Genomic DNA, 24,055 nt, shown 5'->3' on the forward strand with positions numbered 1-24,055 from the left:
GTTATGTTTTACATGGCTACGTTATGTTTTACACGGCTACGTTATGTTTTATGTTTTACACGGCTACGTTATGTTTACACGGCTACGTTATGTTTTATGTTTTACACGGCTACGTTATGTTTTACACGGCTACGTTATGTTTTACACGTCTACGTTATGTTTTACACGGCTACGTTATGTTTTACATGGCTACGTTATGTTTTACACGTCTACGTTATGTTTTACACGTCTATGTTATGTTTTACACGGCTACGTTATGTTTTGTGTTTTACACGGCTATGTTATGTTTTATGTTTTACACGGCTACGTTATGTTTTACACGGCTACGTTATGTTTTATGTTTTACACGGCTACGTTATGTTTTACACGGCTACGTTATGTTTTACACGTCTATGTTATGTTTTACACGGCTACGTTATGTTTTATGTTTTACACGGCTACGTTATGTTTTATGTTTTACACGGCTACGTTATGTTTTACGTTTTACACGGCTACGTTATGTTTTACACGGCTACGTTATGTTTTACATGGCTACGTTATGTTTTACACGGCTACGTTATGTTTTATGTTTTACACGGCTACTTTATGTTTTACACGGCTACGTTATGTTTTTACACGGCTACGTTAGGGTTTACACGTCTACGTTATGTTTTAGCACGGCTAAGTTATGTTTTACACGGCTACGTTATGTTTTACACGGCTACGTTATGTTTTACACGGCTACGTTATGTTTTACATGGCTACGTTATGTTTTATGTTTTACACGGCTACGTTATGTTTTACACGTCTACGTTATGTTTTATGTTTTACACGGCTAAGTTATGTTTTACACGGCTACGTTATGTTTTACACGGCTACGTTATGTTTTACACGGCTACGTTATGTTTTACACGGCTACGTTATGTTTTACATGTCTTCGTTATGTTTTACACGTCTACGTTATGTTTTATGTTTTACACGGCTACGTTATGTTTTACACGTCTACGTTATGTTTTACATGGCTACGTTATGTTTTATGTTTTACACGGCTACGTTATGTTTTATGTTTTACACGGCTACGTTATGTTTTACATGGCTACGTTATGTTTTACACGTCTACGTTATGTTTTACATGGCTACGTTATGTTTTACACGGCTACGTTATGTTTTATGTTTTACACGGCTACGTTATGTTTTATGTTTTACATGGCTACGTTATGTTTTACACGTCTACGTTATGTTTTACACGTCTACGTTATGTTTTACACGTCTATGTTATGTTTTACACGGCTACGTTATGTTTTATGTTTTACACGGCTACGTTATGTTTTACACGGCTACGTTATGTTTTACACGTCTATGTTATGTTTTACACGTCTATGTTATGTTTTACACGGCTACGTTATGTTTTATGTTTTACACGGCTACGTTATGTTTTATGTTTTACACGGCTACGTTATGTTTTACGTTTTACACGGCTACGTTATGTTTTACATGGCTACGTTATGTTTTACACGGCTACGTTATGTTTTATGTTTTACACGGCTACTTTATGTTTTACACGGCTACGTTATGTTTTACACGGCTACGTTATGTTTTACATGGCTACGTTATGTTTTACACGGCTATGTTATGTTTTATACGGCTACGATAGGGTTTACACGTCTACGTTATGTTTTAGCACGGCTAAGTTATGTTTTACACGGCTACGTTATGTTTTACACGGCTAAGTTATGTTTTACACGGCTACGTTATGTTTTACACGTCTACGTTATGTTTTATGTTTTACACGGCTACTTTATGTTTTACACGTCTACGTTATGTTTTACACGGCTACGTTATGTTTTACACGGCTACGTTATGTTTTACACGTCTACGTTATGTTTTACACGTCTATGTTATGTTTTACACGGCTACGTTATGTTTTGTGTTTTACACGGCTATGTTATGTTTTATGTTTTACACGGCTACGTTATGTTTTACACGGCTACTTTATGTTTTATGTTTTACACGGCTACGTTATGTTTTACACGGCTACGTTATGTTTTACACGTCTATGTTATGTTTTACACGGCTACGTTATGTTTTACACGTCTACGTTATGTTTTACATGGCTACGTTATGTTTTATGTTTTACACGGCTACGTTATGTTTTATGTTTTACACGGCTACGTTATGTTTTACACGGCTACGTTATGTTTTACACGTCTACGTTATGTTTTACATGGCTACGTTATGTTTTACACGGCTACGTTATGTTTTATGTTTTACACGGCTACGTTATGTTTTATGTTTTACATGGCTACGTTATGTTTTACACGTCTACGTTATGTTTTACACGTCTACGTTATGTTTTACACGTCTACGTTATGTTTTACACGGCTACGTTATGTTTTATGTTTTACACGGCTACGTTATGTTTTACACGGCTACGTTATGTTTTACACGTCTATGTTATGTTTTACACGTCTATGTTATGTTTTACACGGCTACGTTATGTTTTATGTTTTACACGGCTACGTTATGTTTTATGTTTTACACGGCTACGTTATGTTTTACGTTTTACACGGCTACGTTATGTTTTACATGGCTACGTTATGTTTTACACGGCTACGTTATGTTTTATGTTTTACACGGCTACTTTATGTTTTACACGGCTACGTTATGTTTTACACGGCTACGTTATGTTTTACATGGCTACGTTATGTTTTACACGGCTATGTTATGTTTTATACGGCTACGATAGGGTTTACACGTCTACGTTATGTTTTAGCACGGCTAAGTTATGTTTTACACGGCTACGTTATGTTTTACACGGCTAAGTTATGTTTTACACGGCTACGTTATGTTTTACACGTCTACGTTATGTTTTATGTTTTACACGGCTACTTTATGTTTTACACGTCTACGTTATGTTTTACACGGCTACGTTATGTTTTACACGGCTACGTTATGTTTTACACGTCTACGTTATGTTTTACACGTCTATGTTATGTTTTACACGGCTACGTTATGTTTTGTGTTTTACACGGCTATGTTATGTTTTATGTTTTACACGGCTACGTTATGTTTTACACGGCTACGTTATGTTTTATGTTTTACACGGCTACGTTATGTTTTACACGGCTACGTTATGTTTTACACGTCTATGTTATGTTTTACACGGCTACGTTATGTTTTATGTTTTACACGGCTACGTTATGTTTTATGTTTTACACGGCTACGTTATGTTTTACGTTTTACACGGCTACGTTATGTTTTACACGGCTACGTTATGTTTTACATGGCTACGTTATGTTTTACACGGCTACGTTATGTTTTATGTTTTACACGGCTACTTTATGTTTTACACGGCTACGTTATGTTTTACACGGCTACGTTAGGGTTTACACGTCTACGTTATGTTTTAGCACGGCTAAGTTATGTTTTACACGGCTACGTTATGTTTTACACGGCTACGTTATGTTTTACACGGCTACGTTATGTTTTACATGGCTACGTTATGTTTTATGTTTTACACGGCTACGTTATGTTTTACACGTCTACGTTATGTTTTATGTTTTACACGGCTAAGTTATGTTTTACACGGCTACGTTATGTTTTACACGGCTACGTTATGTTTTACACGGCTACGTTATGTTTTACATGTCTTCGTTATGTTTTACACGTCTACGTTATGTTTTATGTTTTACACGGCTACGTTATGTTTTACACGTCTACGTTATGTTTTACATGGCTACGTTATGTTTTATGTTTTACACGGCTACGTTATGTTTTATGTTTTACACGGCTACGTTATGTTTTACACGGCTACGTTATGTTTTACACGTCTACGTTATGTTTTACATGGCTACGTTATGTTTTACACGGCTACGTTATGTTTTATGTTTTACACGGCTACGTTATGTTTTACACGTCTACGTTATGTTTTACACGTCTACGTTATGTTTTACACGTCTATGTTATGTTTTACACGGCTACGTTATGTTTTATGTTTTACACGGCTACGTTATGTTTTACACGGCTACGTTATGTTTTACACGTCTATGTTATGTTTTACACGGCTACGTTATGTTTTATGTTTTACACGGCTACGTTATGTTTTATGTTTTACACGGCTACGTTATGTTTTACGTTTTACACGGCTACGTTATGTTTTACATGGCTACGTTATGTTTTACACGGCTACGTTATGTTTTATGTTTTACACGGCTACTTTATGTTTTACACGGCTACGTTATGTTTTACACGGCTACGTTATGTTTTACATGGCTACGTTATGTTTTACACGGCTATGTTATGTTTTATACGGCTACGATAGGGTTTACACGTCTACGTTATGTTTTAGCACGGCTAAGTTATGTTTTACACGGCTACGTTATGTTTTACACGGCTAAGTTATGTTTTACACGGCTACGTTATGTTTTACACGTCTACGTTATGTTTTATGTTTTACACGGCTACGTTATGTTTTACACGGCTACGTTATGTTTTATATTTTACACGGCTACGTTATGTTTTACACGGCTACGTTATGTTTTACACGGCTACGTTATGTTTTATGTTTTACACGGCTACGTTATGTTTTACACGGCTACGTTATGTTTTACACGGCTACGTTATGTTTTACACGTCTACGTTATGTTTTACACAGCTACGTTATGTTTTACACGGCTACGTTATGTTTTACACGGCTACGTTATGTTTTATGTTTTACACGGCTACGTTATGTTTTATGTTTTACACGTCTACGTTATGTTTTACACGTCTACGTTATGTTTTACACGGCTACGTTATGTTTTACACGGCTACGTTATGTTTTACACGTCTATGTTATGTTTTACACGGCTACGTTATGTTTTATGTTTTACACGGCTACGTTATGTTTTACATGGCTACGTTATGTTTTACACGGCTACGTTATCTTTTATGTTTTACACGGCTACGTTATGTTTTACACGGCTACGTTATGTTTTACACGTCTATGTTATGTTTTACACGGCTACGTTATGTTTTATGTTTTACACGGCTACGTTATGTTTTATGTTTTACACGGCTACGTTATGTTTTATGTTTTACACGGCTACGTTATGTTTTACGTTTTACACGGCTACGTTATGTTTTACATGGCTACGTTATGTTTTACACGGCTACGTTATGTTTTATGTTTTACACGGCTACTTTATGTTTTACACGGCTACGTTATGTTTTACACGGCTACGTTAGGGTTTACACGTCTACGTTATGTTTTAGCACGGCTAAGTTATGTTTTACACGGCTACGTTATGTTTTACACGGCTACGTTATGTTTTATGTTTTACACGGCTACGTTATGTTTTACACGTCTACGTTATGTTTTATGTTTTACACGGCTAAGTTATGTTTTACACGGCTACGTTATGTTTTACACGGCTACGTTATGTTTTACACGGCTACGTTATGTTTTACACGGCTACGTTATGTTTTACATGTCTTCGTTATGTTTTACACGTCTACGTTATGTTTTATGTTTTACACGGCTACGTTATGTTTTACACGGCTACGTTATGTTTTACACGGCTACGTTATGTTTTACACGGCTACGTTATGTTTTATGTTTTACACGGCTACGTTATGTTTTACACGGCTACGTTATGTTTTACACGGCTACGTTATGTTTTACACGTCTACGTTATGTTTTACACGGCTACGTTATGTTTTACACGGCTACGTTATGTTTTATGTTTTACACGGCTACGTTATGTTTTATGTTTTACACGGCTACGTTATGTTTTACACGGCTACGTTATGTTTTACACGTCTACGTTATGTTTTACATGGCTACGTTATGTTTTACACGGCTACGTTATGTTTTATGTTTTACACGGCTACGTTATGTTTTATGTTTTACACGGCTACGTTATGTTTTACACGTCTACGTTATGTTTTACATGTCTATGTTATGTTTTACACGGCTACGTTATGTTTTATGTTTTACACGGCTACGTTATGTTTTACACGGCTACGTTATGTTTTACACGTCTATGTTATGTTTTACACGGCTACGTTATGTTTTATGTTTTACACGGCTACGTTATAATAATAATAATATATGCCATTTAGCAGACGCTTTTATCCAAAGCGACTTACAGTCATGTGTGCATACATTCTACGTATGTTTTATGTTTTACACGGCTACGTTATGTTTTACGTTTTACACGGCTACGTTATGTTTTACATGGCTACGTTATGTTTTACACGGCTACGTTATGTTTTATACGGCTACTTTATGTTTTACACGGCTACGTTATGTTTTACACGGCTACGTTCTGTTTTACATGGCTACGTTCTGTTTTACATGGCTACGTTATGTTTTACATGGCTACGTTATGTTTTACATGGCTACGTTATGTTTTACACGGCTACGTTATGTTTTACACGGCTACGTTATGTTTTATGTTTTACACGGCTACGTTATGTTTTATGTTTTACACGGCTACGTTATGTTTTACACGTCTACGTTATGTTTTACACGTCTATGTTATGTTTTACACGGCTACGTTATGTTTTATGTTTTACACGGCTACGTTATGTTTTACACGGCTACGTTATGTTTTACACGTCTATGTTATGTTTTACACGGCTACGTTATGTTTTATGTTTTACACGGCTACGTTATGTTTTATGTTTTACACGGCTACGTTATGTTTTACGTTTTACACGGCTACGTTATGTTTTACATGTCTACGTTATGTTTTACACGGCTACGTTATGTTTTATGTTTTACACGGCTACTTTATGTTTTACACGGCTACGTTATGTTTTACACGGCTACGTTATGTTTTACATGGCTACGTTATGTTTTACACGGCTACGTTATGTTTTACACGGCTACGTTATGTTTTACACGGCTACGATAGGGTTTACACGTCTACGTTATGTTTTAGCACGGCTAAGTTATGTTTTACACAGCTACGTTATGTTTTACACGGCTAAGTTATGTTTTACACGGCTACGTTATGTTTTACACGTCTACGTTATGTTTTATGTTTTACACGGCTACGTTATGTTTTACACGGCTACGTTATGTTTTACATTTTACACGGCTACGTTATGTTTTACACGGCTACGTTATGTTTTACACGGCTACGTTATGTTTTATGTTTTACACGGCTACGTTATGTTTTACACGGCTACGTTATGTTTTACACGGCTACGTTATGTTTTACACGTCTACGTTATGTTTTACATGGCTACGTTATGTTTTACACGGCTACGTTATGTTTTATGTTTTACACGGCTACGTTATGTTTTATGTTTTACACGTCTACGTTATGTTTTACACGGCTACGTTATGTTTTACACGGCTACGTTATGTTTTACACGTCTACGTTATGTTTTACACGGCTACGTTATGTTTTACACGGCTACGTTATGTTTTACACGTCTACGTTATGTTTTACATGGCTACGTTATGTTTTACACGGCTACGTTATGTTTTATGTTTTACACGGCTACGTTATGTTTTATGTTTTACACGGCTACGTTATGTTTTACACGGCTACATTATGTTTTACACGTCTACGTTATGTTTTACATGGCTACGTTATGTTTTACACGGCTACGTTATGTTTTATGTTTTACACGGCTACGTTATGTTTTACACGGCTACGTTATGTTTTACACGGCTACGTTATGTTTTATGTTTTACACGGCTACGTTATGTTTTACACGGCTACGTTATGTTTTACACGGCTACGTTATGTTTTACACGTCTACGTTATGTTTTACATGGCTACGTTATGTTTTACACGGCTACGTTATGTTTTATGTTTTACACGGCTACGTTATGTTTTATGTTTTACACGTCTACGTTATGTTTTACACGGCTACGTTATGTTTTACACGGCTACGTTATGTTTTACACGTCTACGTTATGTTTTACACGGCTACGTTATGTTTTACACGGCTACGTTATGTTTTACACGTCTACGTTATGTTTTACATGGCTACGTTATGTTTTACACGGCTACGTTATGTTTTATGTTTTACACGGCTACGTTATGTTTTATGTTTTACACGGCTACGTTATGTTTTACACGGCTACATTATGTTTTACACGTCTACGTTATGTTTTACATGGCTACGTTATGTTTTACACGGCTACGTTATGTTTTATGTTTTACACGGCTACGTTATGTATTACACGGCTACGTTATACATTTACATTTACATTTAAGTCATTTAGCAGACGCTCTTATCCAGAGCGACTTACAAATTGGTGCATTCACCTTATGACATCCAGTGGAACAGCCACTTTACAATAGTGCATCTAAATATTTTAAGGGGGAGGAGGGGGTGAGAAGGATTACTTTATCCTATCCTAGGTATTCCTTAAAGAGGTGGGGTTTCAGGTGTCTCCGGAAGGTGGTGATTGACTCCGCTGTCCTGGCGTCGTGAGGGAGTTTGTTCCACCATTGGGGAGCCAGAGCAGCGAACAGTTTTGACTGGGCTGAGTGGGAACTGTACTTCCTCAGTGGTAGGGAGGCGAGCAGGCCAGAGGTGGATGAACGCAGTGCCCTTATTTGGGTGTAGGGCCTGATCAGAGCCTGGAGGTACTGAGGTGCCGTTCCCCTCACAGCTCCGTAGGCAAGCACCATGGTCTTGTAGCGGATGCGAGCTTCAACTGGAAGCCAGTGGAGAGAGCGGAGGAGCGGGGTGACGTGAGAGAACTTGGGAAGGTTGAACACTAGACGGGCTGCGGCGTTCTGGATGAGTTGTAGGGGTTTAATGGCACAGGCAGGGAGCCCAGCCAACAGCGAGTTGCAGTAATCCAGACGGGAGATGACAAGTGCCTGGATTAGGACCTGCGCCGCTTCCTGTGTGAGGCAGGGTCGTACTCTGCGGATGTTGTAGAGCATGAACTTACAGGAACGGGCCACCGCCTTGATGTTAGTTGAGAACGACAGGGTGTTGTCCAGGATCACGCCAAGGTTCTTAGCGCTCTGGGAGGAGGACACAATGGAGTTGTCAACCGTGATGGCGAGATCATGGAACGGGCAGTCCTTCCCCGGGACGAAGAGCAGCTCCGTCTTGCCGAATTTCAGCTTGAGGTGGTGATCCGTCATCCACACTGATATGTCTGCCAGACATGCAGAGATGCGATTCGCCACCTGGTCATCAGAAGGGGGAAAGGAGAAGATTAATTGTGTGTCGTCTGCATAGCAATGATAGGAGAGACCATGTGAGGTTATGACAGAGCCAAGTGACTTGGTGTATAGCGAGAATAGGAGAGGGCCTAGAACAGAGCCCTGGGGGACACCAGTGGTGAGAGGGCGTGGTGAGGAGACAGATTCTCGCCACGCCACCTGGTAGGAACGACCTGTCAGGTAGGACGCAATCCAAGCGTGGGCCGCGCCGGAGATGCCCAACTCGGAGAGGGTGGAGAGGAGGATCTGATGGTTCACAGTATCGAAGGCAGCCGATAGGTCTAGAAGGATGAGAGCAGAGGAGAGAGAGTTAGCTTTAGCGGTGCGGAGCACCTCCGTGATACAGAGAAGAGCAGGCTCAGTTGAATGACTAGTCTTGAAACCTGACTGATTTGGATCAAGAAGATCATTCTGAGAGAGATAGCGGGAGAGCTGACCAAGGACTATGTTTTACACGGCTACGTTATGTTTTACACGGCTACGTTATGTTTTACACGTCTACGTTATGTTTTACACGGCTACGTTATGTTTTATGTTTTACACGGCTACGTTATGTTTTATGTTTTACACGGCTACGTTATGTTTTACACGGCTACGTTATGTTTTACACGTCTACGTTATGTTTTACACGGCTACGTTATGTTTTATGTTTTACACGGCTACGTTATGTTTTATGTTTTACACGGCTACGTTATGTTTTACATGGCTACGTTATGTTTTACACGGCTACGTTATGTTTTATGTTTTACACGGCTACGTTATGTTTTACACGGCTACGTTATGTTTTACACGTCTATGTTATGTTTTACACGGCTACGTTATGTTTTATGTTTTACACGGCTACGTTATGTTTTATGTTTTACACGGCTACGTTATGTTTTATGTTTTACACGGCTACGTTATGTTTTACGTTTTACACGGCTACGTTATGTTTTACATGGCTACGTTATGTTTTACACGGCTACGTTATGTTTTATGTTTTACACGGCTACTTTGTTTTACACGGCTACGTTATGTTTTACACGGCTACGTTAGGGTTTACACGTCTACGTTATGTTTTAGCACGGCTACGTTATGTTTTACACGGCTACGTTATGTTTTACACGGCTACGTTATGTTTTATGTTTTACACGGCTACGTTATGTTTTACACGTCTACGTTATGTTTTATGTTTTACACGGCTAAGTTATGTTTTACACGGCTACGTTATGTTTTACACGGCTACGTTATGTTTTACACGGCTACGTTATGTTTTACACGGCTACGTTATGTTTTATGTTTTACACGGCTACGTTATGTTTTACACGGCTACGTTATGTTTTACACGGCTACGTTATGTTTTACACGTCTACGTTATGTTTTACACGGCTACGTTATGTTTTACACGGCTACGTTATGTTTTATGTTTTACACGGCTACGTTATGTTTTATGTTTTACACGGCTACGTTATGTTTTACACGGCTACGTTATGTTTTACACGGCTACGTTATGTTTTATGTTTTACACGGCTACGTTATGTTTTACACGTTATGTTTTACACGGCTACGTTATGTTTTACACGGCTACGTTATGTTTTACACGGCTACGTTATGTTTTACACGGCTACGTTATGTTTTATGTTTTACACGGCTACGTTATGTTTTATGCTACGTTATGTTTTACACGTCTACGTTATGTTTTACATGGCTACGTTATGTTTTACACGTACGTTATGTTTTATGTTTTACACGGCGTTATGTTTTATGTTTTACACGTTTATGTTTTACACGTCTACGTTATGTTTTACGTCTTGTTACACGGCTACGTTATGTTTTATGTTTTACACGGCTACGTTATGTTTTACACGGCTACGTTATGTTTTACACGTCTATGTTATGTTTTTTACACGCTACGTTATGTTTTATGTTTTACACGGCTACGTTATGTTTTATGTTTTACACGCTACGTTATGTTTTACGTTATGTTTTACACGGCTACGTTTTATGTTTTTGGCTACGTTATGTTTTACACGGCTACGTTATGTTTTATGTTTTACTTTATGTTTTACGGCTACGTTATGTTTTACACGGCTACGTTATGTTTTACACGGCTACGTTATGTTTTACACGGCTACGTTATTTTTTTACGTTATGTTTTACACGGCTACGTTATGTTTTACACGGCTACGTTATGTTTTACACGGCTACGTTATGTTATGTTTTACACGGCACGGTTTTACACGGCGTTATGTTTTTACGTTATGTTTTACACGGCTACGTTATGTTTTACACGGCTACGTTATGTTTTACATTTTACACGGCTACGTTATGTTTTACGGCTACGTTATGTTTTACACGGCTACGTTATGTTTTATGTTTTACACGTTTTATGTTTTACACGGCTACGTTATGTTTTACACGGCTACGTTATGTTTTACACGGCTACGTTATGTTTTACACGGCTACGTTATGTTTTACACGGCTACGTTATGTTTTTTTATGTTTTACACGGCTACGTTATGTTTTATGTTTTACACGGCTACGTTATGTTTTACGTTATGTTTTACACGGCTACGTTATGTTTTACACGGCTACGTTATGTTTTACACGTTATGCTACGTTATGTTTTTACGTTATGTTTTACACGGCTACGTTATGTTTTACACGGCTACGTTATGTTTTACACGGCTACGTTATGTTTTACACGGCTACGTTATGTTTTACGTTATGTTTTATGTTTTACACGGCTACGTTATGTTTTACGTTATGTTACGGCTACGTTATGTTTTTTACGTTATGTTTTACACGGCTTATGTTTTACACGGCTACGTTTTATGTTTTACACGGCGTTATGTTTTATGTTTTACACGGCTACGTTATGTTTTACACGGCTACGTTATGTTTTACACGGCTACGTTATGTTTTACACGGCTACGTTATGTTTTACACGGCTACGTTATGTTTTACACGGCTACGTTATGTTTTATGCTACGTTATGTTTTATGTTTTACACGGCTACGTTATGTTTTATGTTTTACACGGCTACGTTATGTTTTTTACACGGCTACGTTATGTTTTATGTTTTTACGTTATGTTTTACACGGCTACGTTATGTTTTACACGTCTACGTTATGTTTTACATGGCTACGTTATGTTTTACACGGCTACGTTATGTTTTATGTTTTACACGGCTACGTTATGTTTTATGTTTTACACGGCTACGTTATGTTTTACACGGCTACGTTATGTTTTACACGGCTACGTTATGTTTTACACGGCTACGTTATGTTATGTTTTACACGTTATGTTTTACACGTCTACGTTATGTTTTACACGGCTACGTTATGTTTTTTTATGTTTTACACGGCTACGTTATGTTTTATGTTTTACACGGCTACGTTATGTTTTATGTTTTACACGGCTACGTTTACACGGCTACGTTATGTTTTTCTATGTTATGTTTTACACGGCTACGTTATGTTTTTTTATGTTTTTATGTTTTATGTTTTACACGGCTACGTTATGTTTTACACGGCTACGTTATGTTTTACACGGCGTTATGTTTTACGTTATGTTTTACACGGCTACGTTATGTTTTACACGGCTACGTTATGTTTTATGTTTTACACGGCTACGTTATGTTTTTTACACGGCTACGTTATGTTTTACACGGCTACGTTATGTTTTACACGGCTACGTTATGTTTTATGTTTTACACGGCTACGTTATGTTTTACACGGCTACGTTATGTTATGTTTTACACGGCTACGTTATGTTTTACACGGCTACGTTATGTTTTATGTTTTACACGGCTACGTTATGTTTTACACGGCTACGTTATGTTTTATGTTTTACACTACGTTATGTTTTACGTTATGTTTTACACGGCTACGTTATGTTTTACATTTTACACGGCTACGTTATGTTTTACACGGCTACGTTATGTTTTACACGGCTACGTTATGTTTTTACACGTTATGTTTTACACGGCGTTATGTTTTACACGGCTACGTTATGTTTTACACGGCTACGTTATGTTTTACACGGCTACGTTATGTTTTTACGTCTACGTTATGTTTTATGTTTTACACGGCTACGTTATGTTTTACACGGCTACGTTATGTTTTACGTTATGTTTTACGTTATGTTTTATGTTTTACACGGCTACGTTATGTTTTACACGGCTACGTTATGTTTTACACGGCTACGTTATGTTATGTTTTACACGGCTACGTTATGTTTTACACGGCTACGTTTTATGTTTTACACGTCTACGTTATGTTTTACACGGCTACGTTATGTTTTACACGTTATGCTACGTTATGTTTTTACGTTATGTTTTACACGGCTACGTTATGTTTTACACGGCTACGTTATGTTTTTACGTTATGTTTTACACGGCTACGTTATGTTTTATGTTTTACACGGCTACGTTATGTTTTACACGGCTACGTTATGTTTTACACGGCTACGTTATGTTTTACACGGCTACGTTATGTTTTACACGGCTACGTTATGTTTTACACGGCTACGTTATGTTTTACACGTCTACGTTATGTTTTACACATGGCTACGTTATGTTTTACACGGCTACGTTATGTTTTACACGTTACGTTATGTTTTACACGGCTACGTTATGTTTTATGTTTTACACGGCTACGTTATGTTTTACACGGCTACGTTATGTTTTATGTTTTACACGTCTACGTTATGTTTTACACGGCTACGTTATGTTTTATGTTTTACACGGCTACGTTATGTTTTACACGGCTACGTTATGTTTTACTACGTTACGTCTACGTTATGTTTTACATGGCTACGTTATGTTTTACACGGCTACGTTATGTTTTATGTTTTTACGTTATGTTTTATGCTACGTTATGTTTTATGTTTTACACGGCTACGTTATGTTTTACACGGCTACGTTATGTTTTACACGTCTACGTTATGTTTTACATGGCTACGTTATGTTTTACACGGCTACGTTATGTTTTATGTTTTACACGGCTACGTTATGTTTTATGTTTTACACGGCTACGTTATGTTTTACACGTCTACGTTATGTTTTATGTTTTACACGGCTACGTTATGTTTTACACGGCTACGTTATGTTTTATGTTTTACACGGCTACGTTATGTTTTATGTTTTACACGGCTACGTTATGTTTTACACGGCTATGTTATGTTTTATGTTTTACACGGCTACGTTATGTTTTACATGGCTACGTTATGTTTTACACGGCTACGTTATGTTTTATGTTTTACACGGCTATGTTATGTATTACACGGCTACGTTATACATTTACATTTACATTTAAGTCATTTAGCAGACGCTCTTATCCAGAGCGACTTACAAATTGGTGCATTCACCTTATGACATCCAGTGGAACAGCCACTTTACAATAGTGCATCTAAATATTTTAAGGGGGGGAGGAGGGGGTGAGAAGGATTACTTTATCCTATCCTAGGTATTCCTTAAAGAGGTGGGGTTTCAGGTGTCTCCGGAAGGTGGTGATTGACTCCGCTGTCCTGGCGTCGTGAGGGAGTTTGTTCCACCATTGGGGAGCCAGAGCAGCGAACAGTTTTGACTGGGCTGAGTGGGAACTGTACTTCCTCAGTGGTAGGGAGGCGAGCAGGCCAGAGGTGGATGAACGCAGTGCCCTTATTTGGGTGTAGGGCCTGATCAGAGCCTGGAGGTACTGAGGTGCCGTTCCCCTCACAGCTCCGTAGGCAAGCACCATGGTCTTGTAGCGGATGCGAGCTTCAACTGGAAGCCAGTGGAGAGAGCGGAGGAGCGGGGTGACGTGAGAGAACTTGGGAAGGTTGAACACTAGACGGGCTGCGGCGTTCTGGATGAGTTGTAGGGGTTTAATGGCACAGGCAGGGAGCCCAGCCAACAGCGAGTTGCAGTAATCCAGACGGGAGATGACAATTGCCTGGATTAGGACCTGCGCCGCTTCCTGTGTGAGGCAGGGTCGTACTCTGCGGATGTTGTAGAGCATGAACTTACAGGAACGGGCCACCGCCTTGATGTTAGTTGAGAACGACAGGGTGTTGTCCAGGATCACGCCAAGGTTCTTAGCGCTCTGGGAGGAGGACACAATGGAGTTGTCAACCGTGATGGCGAGATCATGGAACGGGCAGTCCTTCCCCGGGACGAAGAGCAGCTCCGTCTTGCCGAAGTTCAGCTTGAGGTGGTGATCCGTCATCCACACTGATATGTCTGCCAGACATGCAGAGATGCGATTCGCCACCTGGTCATCAGAAGGGGGAAAGGAGAAGATTAATTGTGTGTCGTCTGCATAGCAATGATAGGAGAGACCATGTGAGGTTATGACAGAGCCAAGTGACTTGGTGTATAGCGAGAATAGGAGAGGGCCTAGAACAGAGCCCTGGGGGACACCAGTGGTGAGAGGGCGTGGTGAGGAGACAGATTCTCGCCACGCCACCTGGTAGGAACGACCTGTCAGGTAGGACGCAATCCAAGCGTGGGCCGCGCCGGAGATGCCCAACTCGGAGAGGGTGGAGAGGAGGATCTGATGGTTCACAGTATCGAAGGCAGCCGATAGGTCTAGAAGGATGAGAGCAGAGGAGAGAGAGTTAGCTTTAGCGGTGCGGAGCACCTCCGTGATACAGAGAAGAGCAGTCTCAGTTGAATGACTAGTCTTGAAACCTGACTGATTTGGATCAAGAAGATCATTCTGAGAGAGATAGCGGGAGAGCTGACCAAGGACTATGTTTTACACGGCTACGTTATGTTTTACACGGCTACGTTATGTTTTACACGTCTACGTTATGTTTTACACGGCTACGTTATGTTTTACACGGCTACGTTATGTTTTACACGGCTACGTTATGTTTTATGTTTTACACGGCTACGTTATGTTTTACACGGCTACGTTATGTTTTACACGTCTACGTTATGTTTTACACGGCTACGTTATGTTTTATGTTTTACACGGCTACGTTATGTTTTACACGGCTACGTTAGGGTTTACACGGCTACGTTATGTTTTACACGGTTACGTTAGGGTTTACACGTCTACGTTATGTTTTACACGGCTACGTTATGTTTTATGTTTTACACGGCTACGTTATGTTTTATGTTTTACACGGCTACGTTATGTTTTACACAGCTACGTTATGTTTTACACGGCTACGTTATGTTTTATGTTTTACACGGCTACATTGTTTTACACGGCTACGTTATGTTTTACACGGCTACGTTATGTTTTACACGGCTACGTTATGTTTTATGTTTTACACGGCTACGTTATGTTTTACACGGCTACGTTATGTTTTATGTTTTACACGGCTACGTTATGTTTTACACGGCTACGTTATGTTTTACATGGCTACGTTATGTTTTACACGGCTACGTTATGTTTTATGTTTTACACGGCTACGTTATGTTTTACACGTTATATTACATATTATAGGGAAACTGAAATGGTAGCGTGACTAAGAGTTCACGCAGAAGAGTGTGTGTGTGTGCGTGTGTGTGTGTGTGTGTTGCTGGTCATTTGATGTCACAAGGGTTTGATGGGAAAATGCTGACAACCAATTATTTCTAGAGTTAATGTATCTCATCACCCAAAGCAAACTAGCTGCAGGGGAGGGAGAGAAGGGGAGAGAGGGAGAGAGAGATGCAGTAAGTGAGTGGGAGAGAGGAGAGGAGAGCGGTGAGGGAGAGATGAGAGGAGCGGAGAGAAGAGTAAAGAGAGAGCGAGGGATGACAAGGAAGGGAGTCAGATGTCGAGAGAGGCAGAGAGAGAGCAAGGAAGTGGGAACCAGAGAGAGAGTTAGAGGGAGAGATGGGGGAAACGTATTCCTTCATATGGCCCATTAAAGATGTATGATGTGTCCTGGTGCTGGGGCCTGTGTGATTAATAGTGGCATAAAAGAAGATTACTCTGCCATCAAATATTTAGTGGCCTGGGAGGTTGTCAAAATGTAACCATTTGAAAGCAGTGAGGCCGTTTCAGCAAGAACGGCTGGTTATTTTAGGAGGGAGGGAGGGTGGGAGAAGGATGGGATGGAAGGAGGGACGTGGAGGATTGGAGAGCAAGGAGGGAGGATTAATGCTGTAATAACCGTTATGGGAGGGATATGTAATAAGAATATGGGAGGGATATGTGGGAAAAAAGACTAATAGTGTTTGTCAGGTTTCACTGTAACCTAACCTTTGATATTTTGGTTGTTGTGTGTGTGTGTTCTCAGGTGATATCAGGATTGGGGTCATGTCCTCCGGCTGCTGAACATGCTCTCACTGCTTCACTCGAGGTAAGACAGACACTCGTCTCCTCCCATACTTCTCCTCTCTACTCTCCTCCTCTATCGTTCTTCTCTGCTGATTTCCTCCTCTCCTCTCTAGTCTTCCCCTCTGCTTTTTCTCTCCATTCTATCTGATGTGCAGATGGTGGTGGATTATGCTGTTGACTTTTCATTATGGGGTTTGAATGGGCACTTTTGGAACTTGGATCTGAGTTATGGAAACCAAACAAAACATTGCTATTTCTGATGCATCTCATTCTGGAAGATAAAACGGTAAACACGGAGTGGAGTGTGTAGACTCTTCTTTGGCAATCACTCGCTTTTTCTCACAAAGGTATTTTGTTGTAACCGGGAAAATGGTTGGAGGCTTGTTTCTCTCTGCGTTCCGCCAATCCCCCACGCCACACACAGCGGAGGGGACATTGTTAACTTTGTTGTGAAGGAGTTTAGAGAGGAGATCTGAACAGAGATCTGGTTATCTATCATTGGCAGGGACTTAGCTGACGGGCACAAACACAAACGCGCACACACACACTGGGTCAGGTCTATTGAGTTTAGATTGATCTAAAGATGGAGCGAACGATAAACTGGCGGCCCCACTCCGAACCCCGCGACCGACACACACACACACACACACACACACACACACACACACACACACACACACACACACACACACACACACACACACACACACACACACACACACACACACACACACACACACACACAAACACACACACATGCCCAAACACACACACAGTCTCACACACACACACAAATACGAACATCACATACACACACGCTCTTCCTCTCTCGTCTGACATGTCACGTGCACAGAGCTCCTATCCTAAAGCTCACTGCAAACGTCCGCTTATCAGCAAATCGCATTCATGCGGCCAAGACCACCAGTCTGTTTGGGTTGCGAGGCAATGGCAGACTTAAGTGAATCAGGTGTGTCCCTGTGGGCACTGTGCCCTTCAGCTATGTACCTGGCCTGCAGATGCAAGAAGTTATGGTCCTGTTTGTTCAGTTCATCATTGTGTGTCCACTGATATTTGAGATGTCATTGTCTGACTGAGCTGTTTGAGAGTTGTGACACACAACCCGTCTTATGCCTTGTTAAATGATGCACTCTTTTGCGTGTGCGTGCGTGTAGGGAGTACAGGCTCTGATGGCCAGTGCTGTACAGCCTCTGCTGCTGTCGGTCAGTGACTCCATAGAAGCCATCATCATCACCATGCATCAGGAAGACTTCTCTGGGTTAGTATACAAATACACACACACACACACTTTAAGACACCACACTCCTCAAGCTAGTTGCAACGTTCTCGGAGTACGGTTGGAGTTTAAGTTGTTTAAAGGGTCATGTTTACAGGTGGGCTTGGTGACAGTGCTACAGAGCTTTATATGTGACAATACGTTGTCTGTGATACTATTATCTGATTGTCTCTCTGTTTCACCGGGCACCAAACAGCATCTGTTGCTAATTTACATTTACAAAATGTTTCTCTCGTTCCCCTGAGCATGACATTTGCACACTCATACACACATCCTCAGGCTATCAACTGTTCTATACACACCGCTCTGCTCTCGTATACACTTGCTCTTGTGTTGTGCAGAGGGAGCTCCTTGCAGTGACCATCGTAAAACTAGTTCTAACACCCACACCCTGTTCCTCACACACACGCACGTCCTCTGAGTGAACTCTTAGTCACGCTACCATCCAAGTCTCCCTGAGCCACTGACCGTCTCCCAGATGAGCCATAGGGACACAGTGGCAGAGTAGCTGTTGCAGGATTCGAGTCACAGCGGCGATATTGACGTGATAAAAAAGTCTGTGAGGTTTCATTTTGTAAGAAGGTCAAGTCTGAATCAGCAAGCATCCATGGATGCCCTGTGGAACCTAGCTGTGAGACCAGCAGCTCACTTGTCAATGGGTGCACACACAGGTAGAACCCGTCTAGACCATAGAATTAGGAATTAATTTAACAGGGTCTTTATGGTCTAGACCAGTGGTTACCAAACTGTGGGGCGCACCCTCTTAGGTGCACAAGGTGACATTTCTCCATTGGGTAGTGCATCATCAGTATACGTCATGTCATGTCAGTCATACCTTAGAGATAGCGATTTACAACTTGGTCAGAAGTGCACAGATCAACTAGCCCATGTCAGCTAACGTTTTCTAGCTAGGTTTTCTAGCCCATAGATGTTGTAGTAGTGTTCGAGTCACTCAAATATCACACGAGTACCCATTAGATACGGCAAAATGTGTAGAATTGCAGGAAATAAGCTTTAAACCTGCAAAGTGTTCTCTTGGCCAACAAGAGGGATGTGAACAGGTTGTGGTGCGCGCAGCGGTGGGGGGGGGGGTTCCCAGTGCTAGAAGGGGGGCCTGAGTGAAAAAGTTTAGGGACCCTTCGTCTCTAGACCCTCTACAGTTGCATTCAGATATTCTCCCTCCATTCATGCCGTGGTCCATTCATATTACCCAGACTCGTCTCTGTACAATTGAGAGGCTCCCAATGGACCTGTAGACTCAGTTAGTCTTGGGGCTTTGCAGTCACGACACAGACTCTCACACACACACACACACACAGCTAGCAGGGTCCCGTTAGACAGAGCCACACAAAGGGTCCCTGCGTCAGTACTGTAGCCTCCTGCCGCTGGCTAAATGTTATCGGCCCCTGGCACCCGCTGGTTATTCTGTCACGGCCATACATACAGAGACCGAGAGCTCAGATTGACATTCAGCACTCTGAATACAGAGTAGACTGCTTTCCGCTCTCTGAACTTACACAGACAAGGCCCTGCTGGGACTTAGCCAACTCGCAGCACACACACACACACACACACACACACACACACACACACACACACACACACACACACACACACACACACACACACACACACACACACACACACACACACACACACACACACACACACAGGTATAGTATGTAGTCACTTAATGGCCTGAGGTTCAAGGTTAAAAGTCAGACCTTTAGTCAATGACCTATACTAACCTGTGTGTGTGTGCGTGTGCATAAGCGTTGAAGGAACTGCCCTGTTTGTTGTGGTGTGGTCTTATCTAAGCAATCATAGACAGATATTTTTATTCCTGTCTCTGTGTCCAGGTCTATGTCCACCCCGGGGAAGCCGGACGTGCCCTGCTCTCTGTACATGCGGGAGCTACAGGGCTTCGTGGGCCGCGTGATGGCGGACTACTTCCGCCACTTCCAGTGTGTCGACTTCATATACGACAACACAGAGAGCATCGCCCAGCGCTGCATCACACTGTTCATCCGCCACGCCAGCCTGCTGCGCCCCCTAGGGGAGGGAGGCAAGATGAGATTGGCGGCTGACTTCGCTCAGGTGAGGAGAAGGGCTGTATGTGAGGGTTGTATGTGCGGGTATGATCGGTATCTCTCTCCATACCTGCCTGTCAGCTCTCCTTCGCTGTTTGTCTGTCTCTCTGGGTTTTCTGTGCATCTTGAAGTTCACCATGTTACTCTATATTCGTGTTCTCACTGTGCTATTTCTTCTCTGTGTTTTTAGATGGAGCTGGCCGTCGCCCCTCTCTGTAGGAGAGTGTCTGAGCTGGGGAAACCCTACCGCCTGCTGAGATCTTTCAGGTATGTTATTACATCACTGCTTGTTACACATGTATGACATATTAGTTATGCATAGTTATTACATCAGTTATTATGCACAACCTATTCCTGGTAAACCTTTGATGAGATGAGGAATGCCTCAATAGCAGCGGTAGTTTCCAGAGTGAGAGTGGCTCTTAATGAAGATGTTAGTCATTACTGGAGGGTTAGAGAGCTGTAATTCTCTCGGTCTCCCTGCTGTCTGGCTCTACTTAGACGATAGGGTAATGGTTTAAAGATAATAGGTAAAGGCTAATGGTGTAACACAATGAACACGTTATTTAGGCTAGACACCTCAATGTAGCTGAGGTTGTGTGTGTGTGTGTACGTGTGTTTTGTAGGCCCCTGCTGTTCCAGAACAGTGAGCTGATCGCCAGCAGTCCAGCCGTGGGGGATCTGATTCCATACAGCACCCTGCTACACTTCCTGTTCACCAGAGCACCGTCTGAGCTCAAATCACCTCACCAGGTACATATATACAAATTTCTGCCCTGCTAGAGCTGTCCCGGTCAACTGTAAGTGCTGTTATTGTGAAGTGGAAATGTCTAGGAGCAACAACGGCTCAGCCGCTAAGTGGTAAGGCCCCACAAGCTCACAGAACGGGACCACTGAGTGCTGAAGCACAAGACCTGTTCGTCGGAAGCTTTATAAAATGGGTTTCCTTGGCCGAGCAGACGCACACAAGCCTAAGATCACCATGTGCAATGCCAAGTGTCGGCTGGAGTGATGTAAAGCCCGCCGCCATTGGACTCTGGAGAAGTGGAAACACGTTCTCTGGGTTGATGAATCACTCTTCACCATCTTACAGTCCGACGGACGAATCTGGGTTTGGCGAATGCTAGGTGGAGGAGGAATAATGGTCCAAGGATGTTTTCCATGGTTCTGGCTAGGCCCCTTAGTTCCAGTGAAGGGAAATATTAATAATATAATATATGCCATTTAGCAGACGCTTTTATCCAAAGCGACTTACAGTCATGTGTGCATACATTCTACGTATGGGTGGTCCCGGGGATCGAACCCACTACCCTGGTGTTACAAGCGCCATGCTCTACCAACTGAGCTACACAGAACCACCATATTAACGCTAAAGCATACAATGACATTCTAGACGATTCTGTGCTCCCAATTTTGTAGTAACAGTTTGGAGAAGGACCTTTTCTGTTTCAGCATGACAATGCTTCCGTGCACAAAGCGAGGTCCATACAGAAATGGTTTGTCGAGATCGGTGTGGAAGAACTTGACTGGCCTGCACAGAGCCGTGACCTCAACCCCATCGAACACGTTTAGGATGAATTGGAACACGAACCAGGCCTAATCACCCAACATCAGGGCTCAACCTCACTAATGCTCTTGTGGCTGAATGGAAGCAAGTCCTCGCAGCAATGTCCCAACATCTAGTGGAAAGCCTTCTCAGAAGAGTGGAGGCTGTTATAGCAGCAAAGGGGGGACCAACTCCATATTAATGCCCATGATTTTGGAATGAGATGTTCGACTGGCAGGTGTCCACATATTTTTGGTCTTATAGTGTACCTACCAACTGCTATATACACACTTATCTATACTGATTCCAACTGTCATCTTTATCGTAACTTTGTACAAATTCTCCCTCTTCCACAGAGAGCAGAGTGGTCCATCGCTCGCTACTCCCAGTGGCTGGATGACCACCCTTCAGAGAGAGACCGCCTCACACTCATTAGGTAACTGCAGGAGAACGACAAAAGTCTTACAGCCTTTGAGACCGCTGGTGGGTTGTTTGGTATCACTGAGGAGTGAGTGAGCACCCTCTTGTGGTAAAATGATGACATTCCCATCAGTTAGTGTGTCTTTAGCAACACCATCTCCTTCTGTGTGTACTAGGGGTGCTCTGGAAGCCTACATGCAGAGTGTGAGGGCTCGTCAGGGGAAGGAGTTCGCCCCCGTCTACCCCATCATGGTTCAGCTGCTGCAGAGGGCCACCAGTGGAGCCCAGGACTCCAGGACCTGAGGGAACTACCGCTCCCATGATGCAACTGTGCGTTTCACATGGGCATGGAGAACGGCTCCGTGAAGAACACATCCAGATATTATGAATGTTATGACTATAGAATTAGAATTTGTAGAACAGACATGGCAATGAACATCCTTAAGCCTTTTTAATGGTCCACCCAACAGGAGTGTCCATTATTGATATGACTTAAGGGTTGCTCCATTTCTGTGGATGTGTTAAGGAGCAATTCAAACATTCCAAATGGAACGCCACACACCATGTTGTATGCACATTTCTGTTCTGCTAATTCTATAACTATGCCACAGAGGGCAGCACGAGGGGGAAGTTACCTGTGCTTCATACTATTGAACGGGGAAACAAATGCTTGCTAGTTATTGGTAGGGGCTTTACTGGTTAACCACATTTTGTTCTATTCAATGCTTTGTGAACGATATTTATCATTATAAGGAATGATTGATGGTAGGACTTTAATAATAGTTAACCTAATCTAAGGGCTCTATTCAATCTATATGGTGGAAATTCTGTGTAATTTAAATGCAATGTTCCTGCCGGGTTTGCCGTAAACTACCTTTAGATTAATAGCTCGCTAAATATAATACTTCAGCGATATGGATTGATTAGAGCCCTGTCTGGCCTATACAACTGTTCATATGTTCTGTCTTTAACGATGTACTGTGGGTCTAAAGCTCTATGGTTGTGGTTATAATAAAACGAGAAGTAAAACAAGTAGTTGTTGTGCCTGATAAGAGGGCTCCCTGAGGTAGGCTTGTAATCTTGAGCCCTGTTTATACCTCGTAATATGCAGCATGTGTCCTGATCTTGTCCACAGGGGCATTACACGCAGGTTGCGACCCACATGGTTGTCAGTTTGAATCCCAGTTGTGACTTCTGTTGTCCAATCTTACCCAATTACATTTCTAAGTTAACTTTGACTGAACCGCTTTAAATATGTGGGGTATATTAGGATAGAACGACACCCTTTCTCAAAGGAG

The 24,055-nt window shown here is 41.5% G+C and overlaps 1 protein-coding gene across 1 annotated transcript in view; it reads left to right on the forward strand.

Moving 5' to 3' along the window:
• Positions 1-23,789, forward strand: part of LOC124013981 (conserved oligomeric Golgi complex subunit 5-like) — a 114,864-nt gene extending 91,075 nt beyond the window's left edge. Inside the window, exons 16-22 of the mRNA XM_046328598.1 lie at positions 17,367-17,429; positions 18,580-18,683; positions 20,561-20,798; positions 20,982-21,058; positions 21,418-21,544; positions 22,694-22,773; positions 22,934-23,789. Coding sequence (XP_046184554.1) covers positions 17,367-17,429; positions 18,580-18,683; positions 20,561-20,798; positions 20,982-21,058; positions 21,418-21,544; positions 22,694-22,773; positions 22,934-23,060 — 816 coding nt within the window. The 3' untranslated portion in view covers positions 23,061-23,789. The remainder of the gene's footprint in view (positions 1-17,366; positions 17,430-18,579; positions 18,684-20,560; positions 20,799-20,981; positions 21,059-21,417; positions 21,545-22,693; positions 22,774-22,933) is intronic.
• The last annotated feature ends 266 nt before the right edge of the window (positions 23,790-24,055 follow it).

This window comes from Oncorhynchus gorbuscha, linkage group LG25, assembly GCF_021184085.1.
Source record: "Oncorhynchus gorbuscha isolate QuinsamMale2020 ecotype Even-year linkage group LG25, OgorEven_v1.0, whole genome shotgun sequence".
In the NCBI taxonomy this organism is placed as follows: domain Eukaryota; kingdom Metazoa; phylum Chordata; class Actinopteri; order Salmoniformes; family Salmonidae; genus Oncorhynchus; species Oncorhynchus gorbuscha.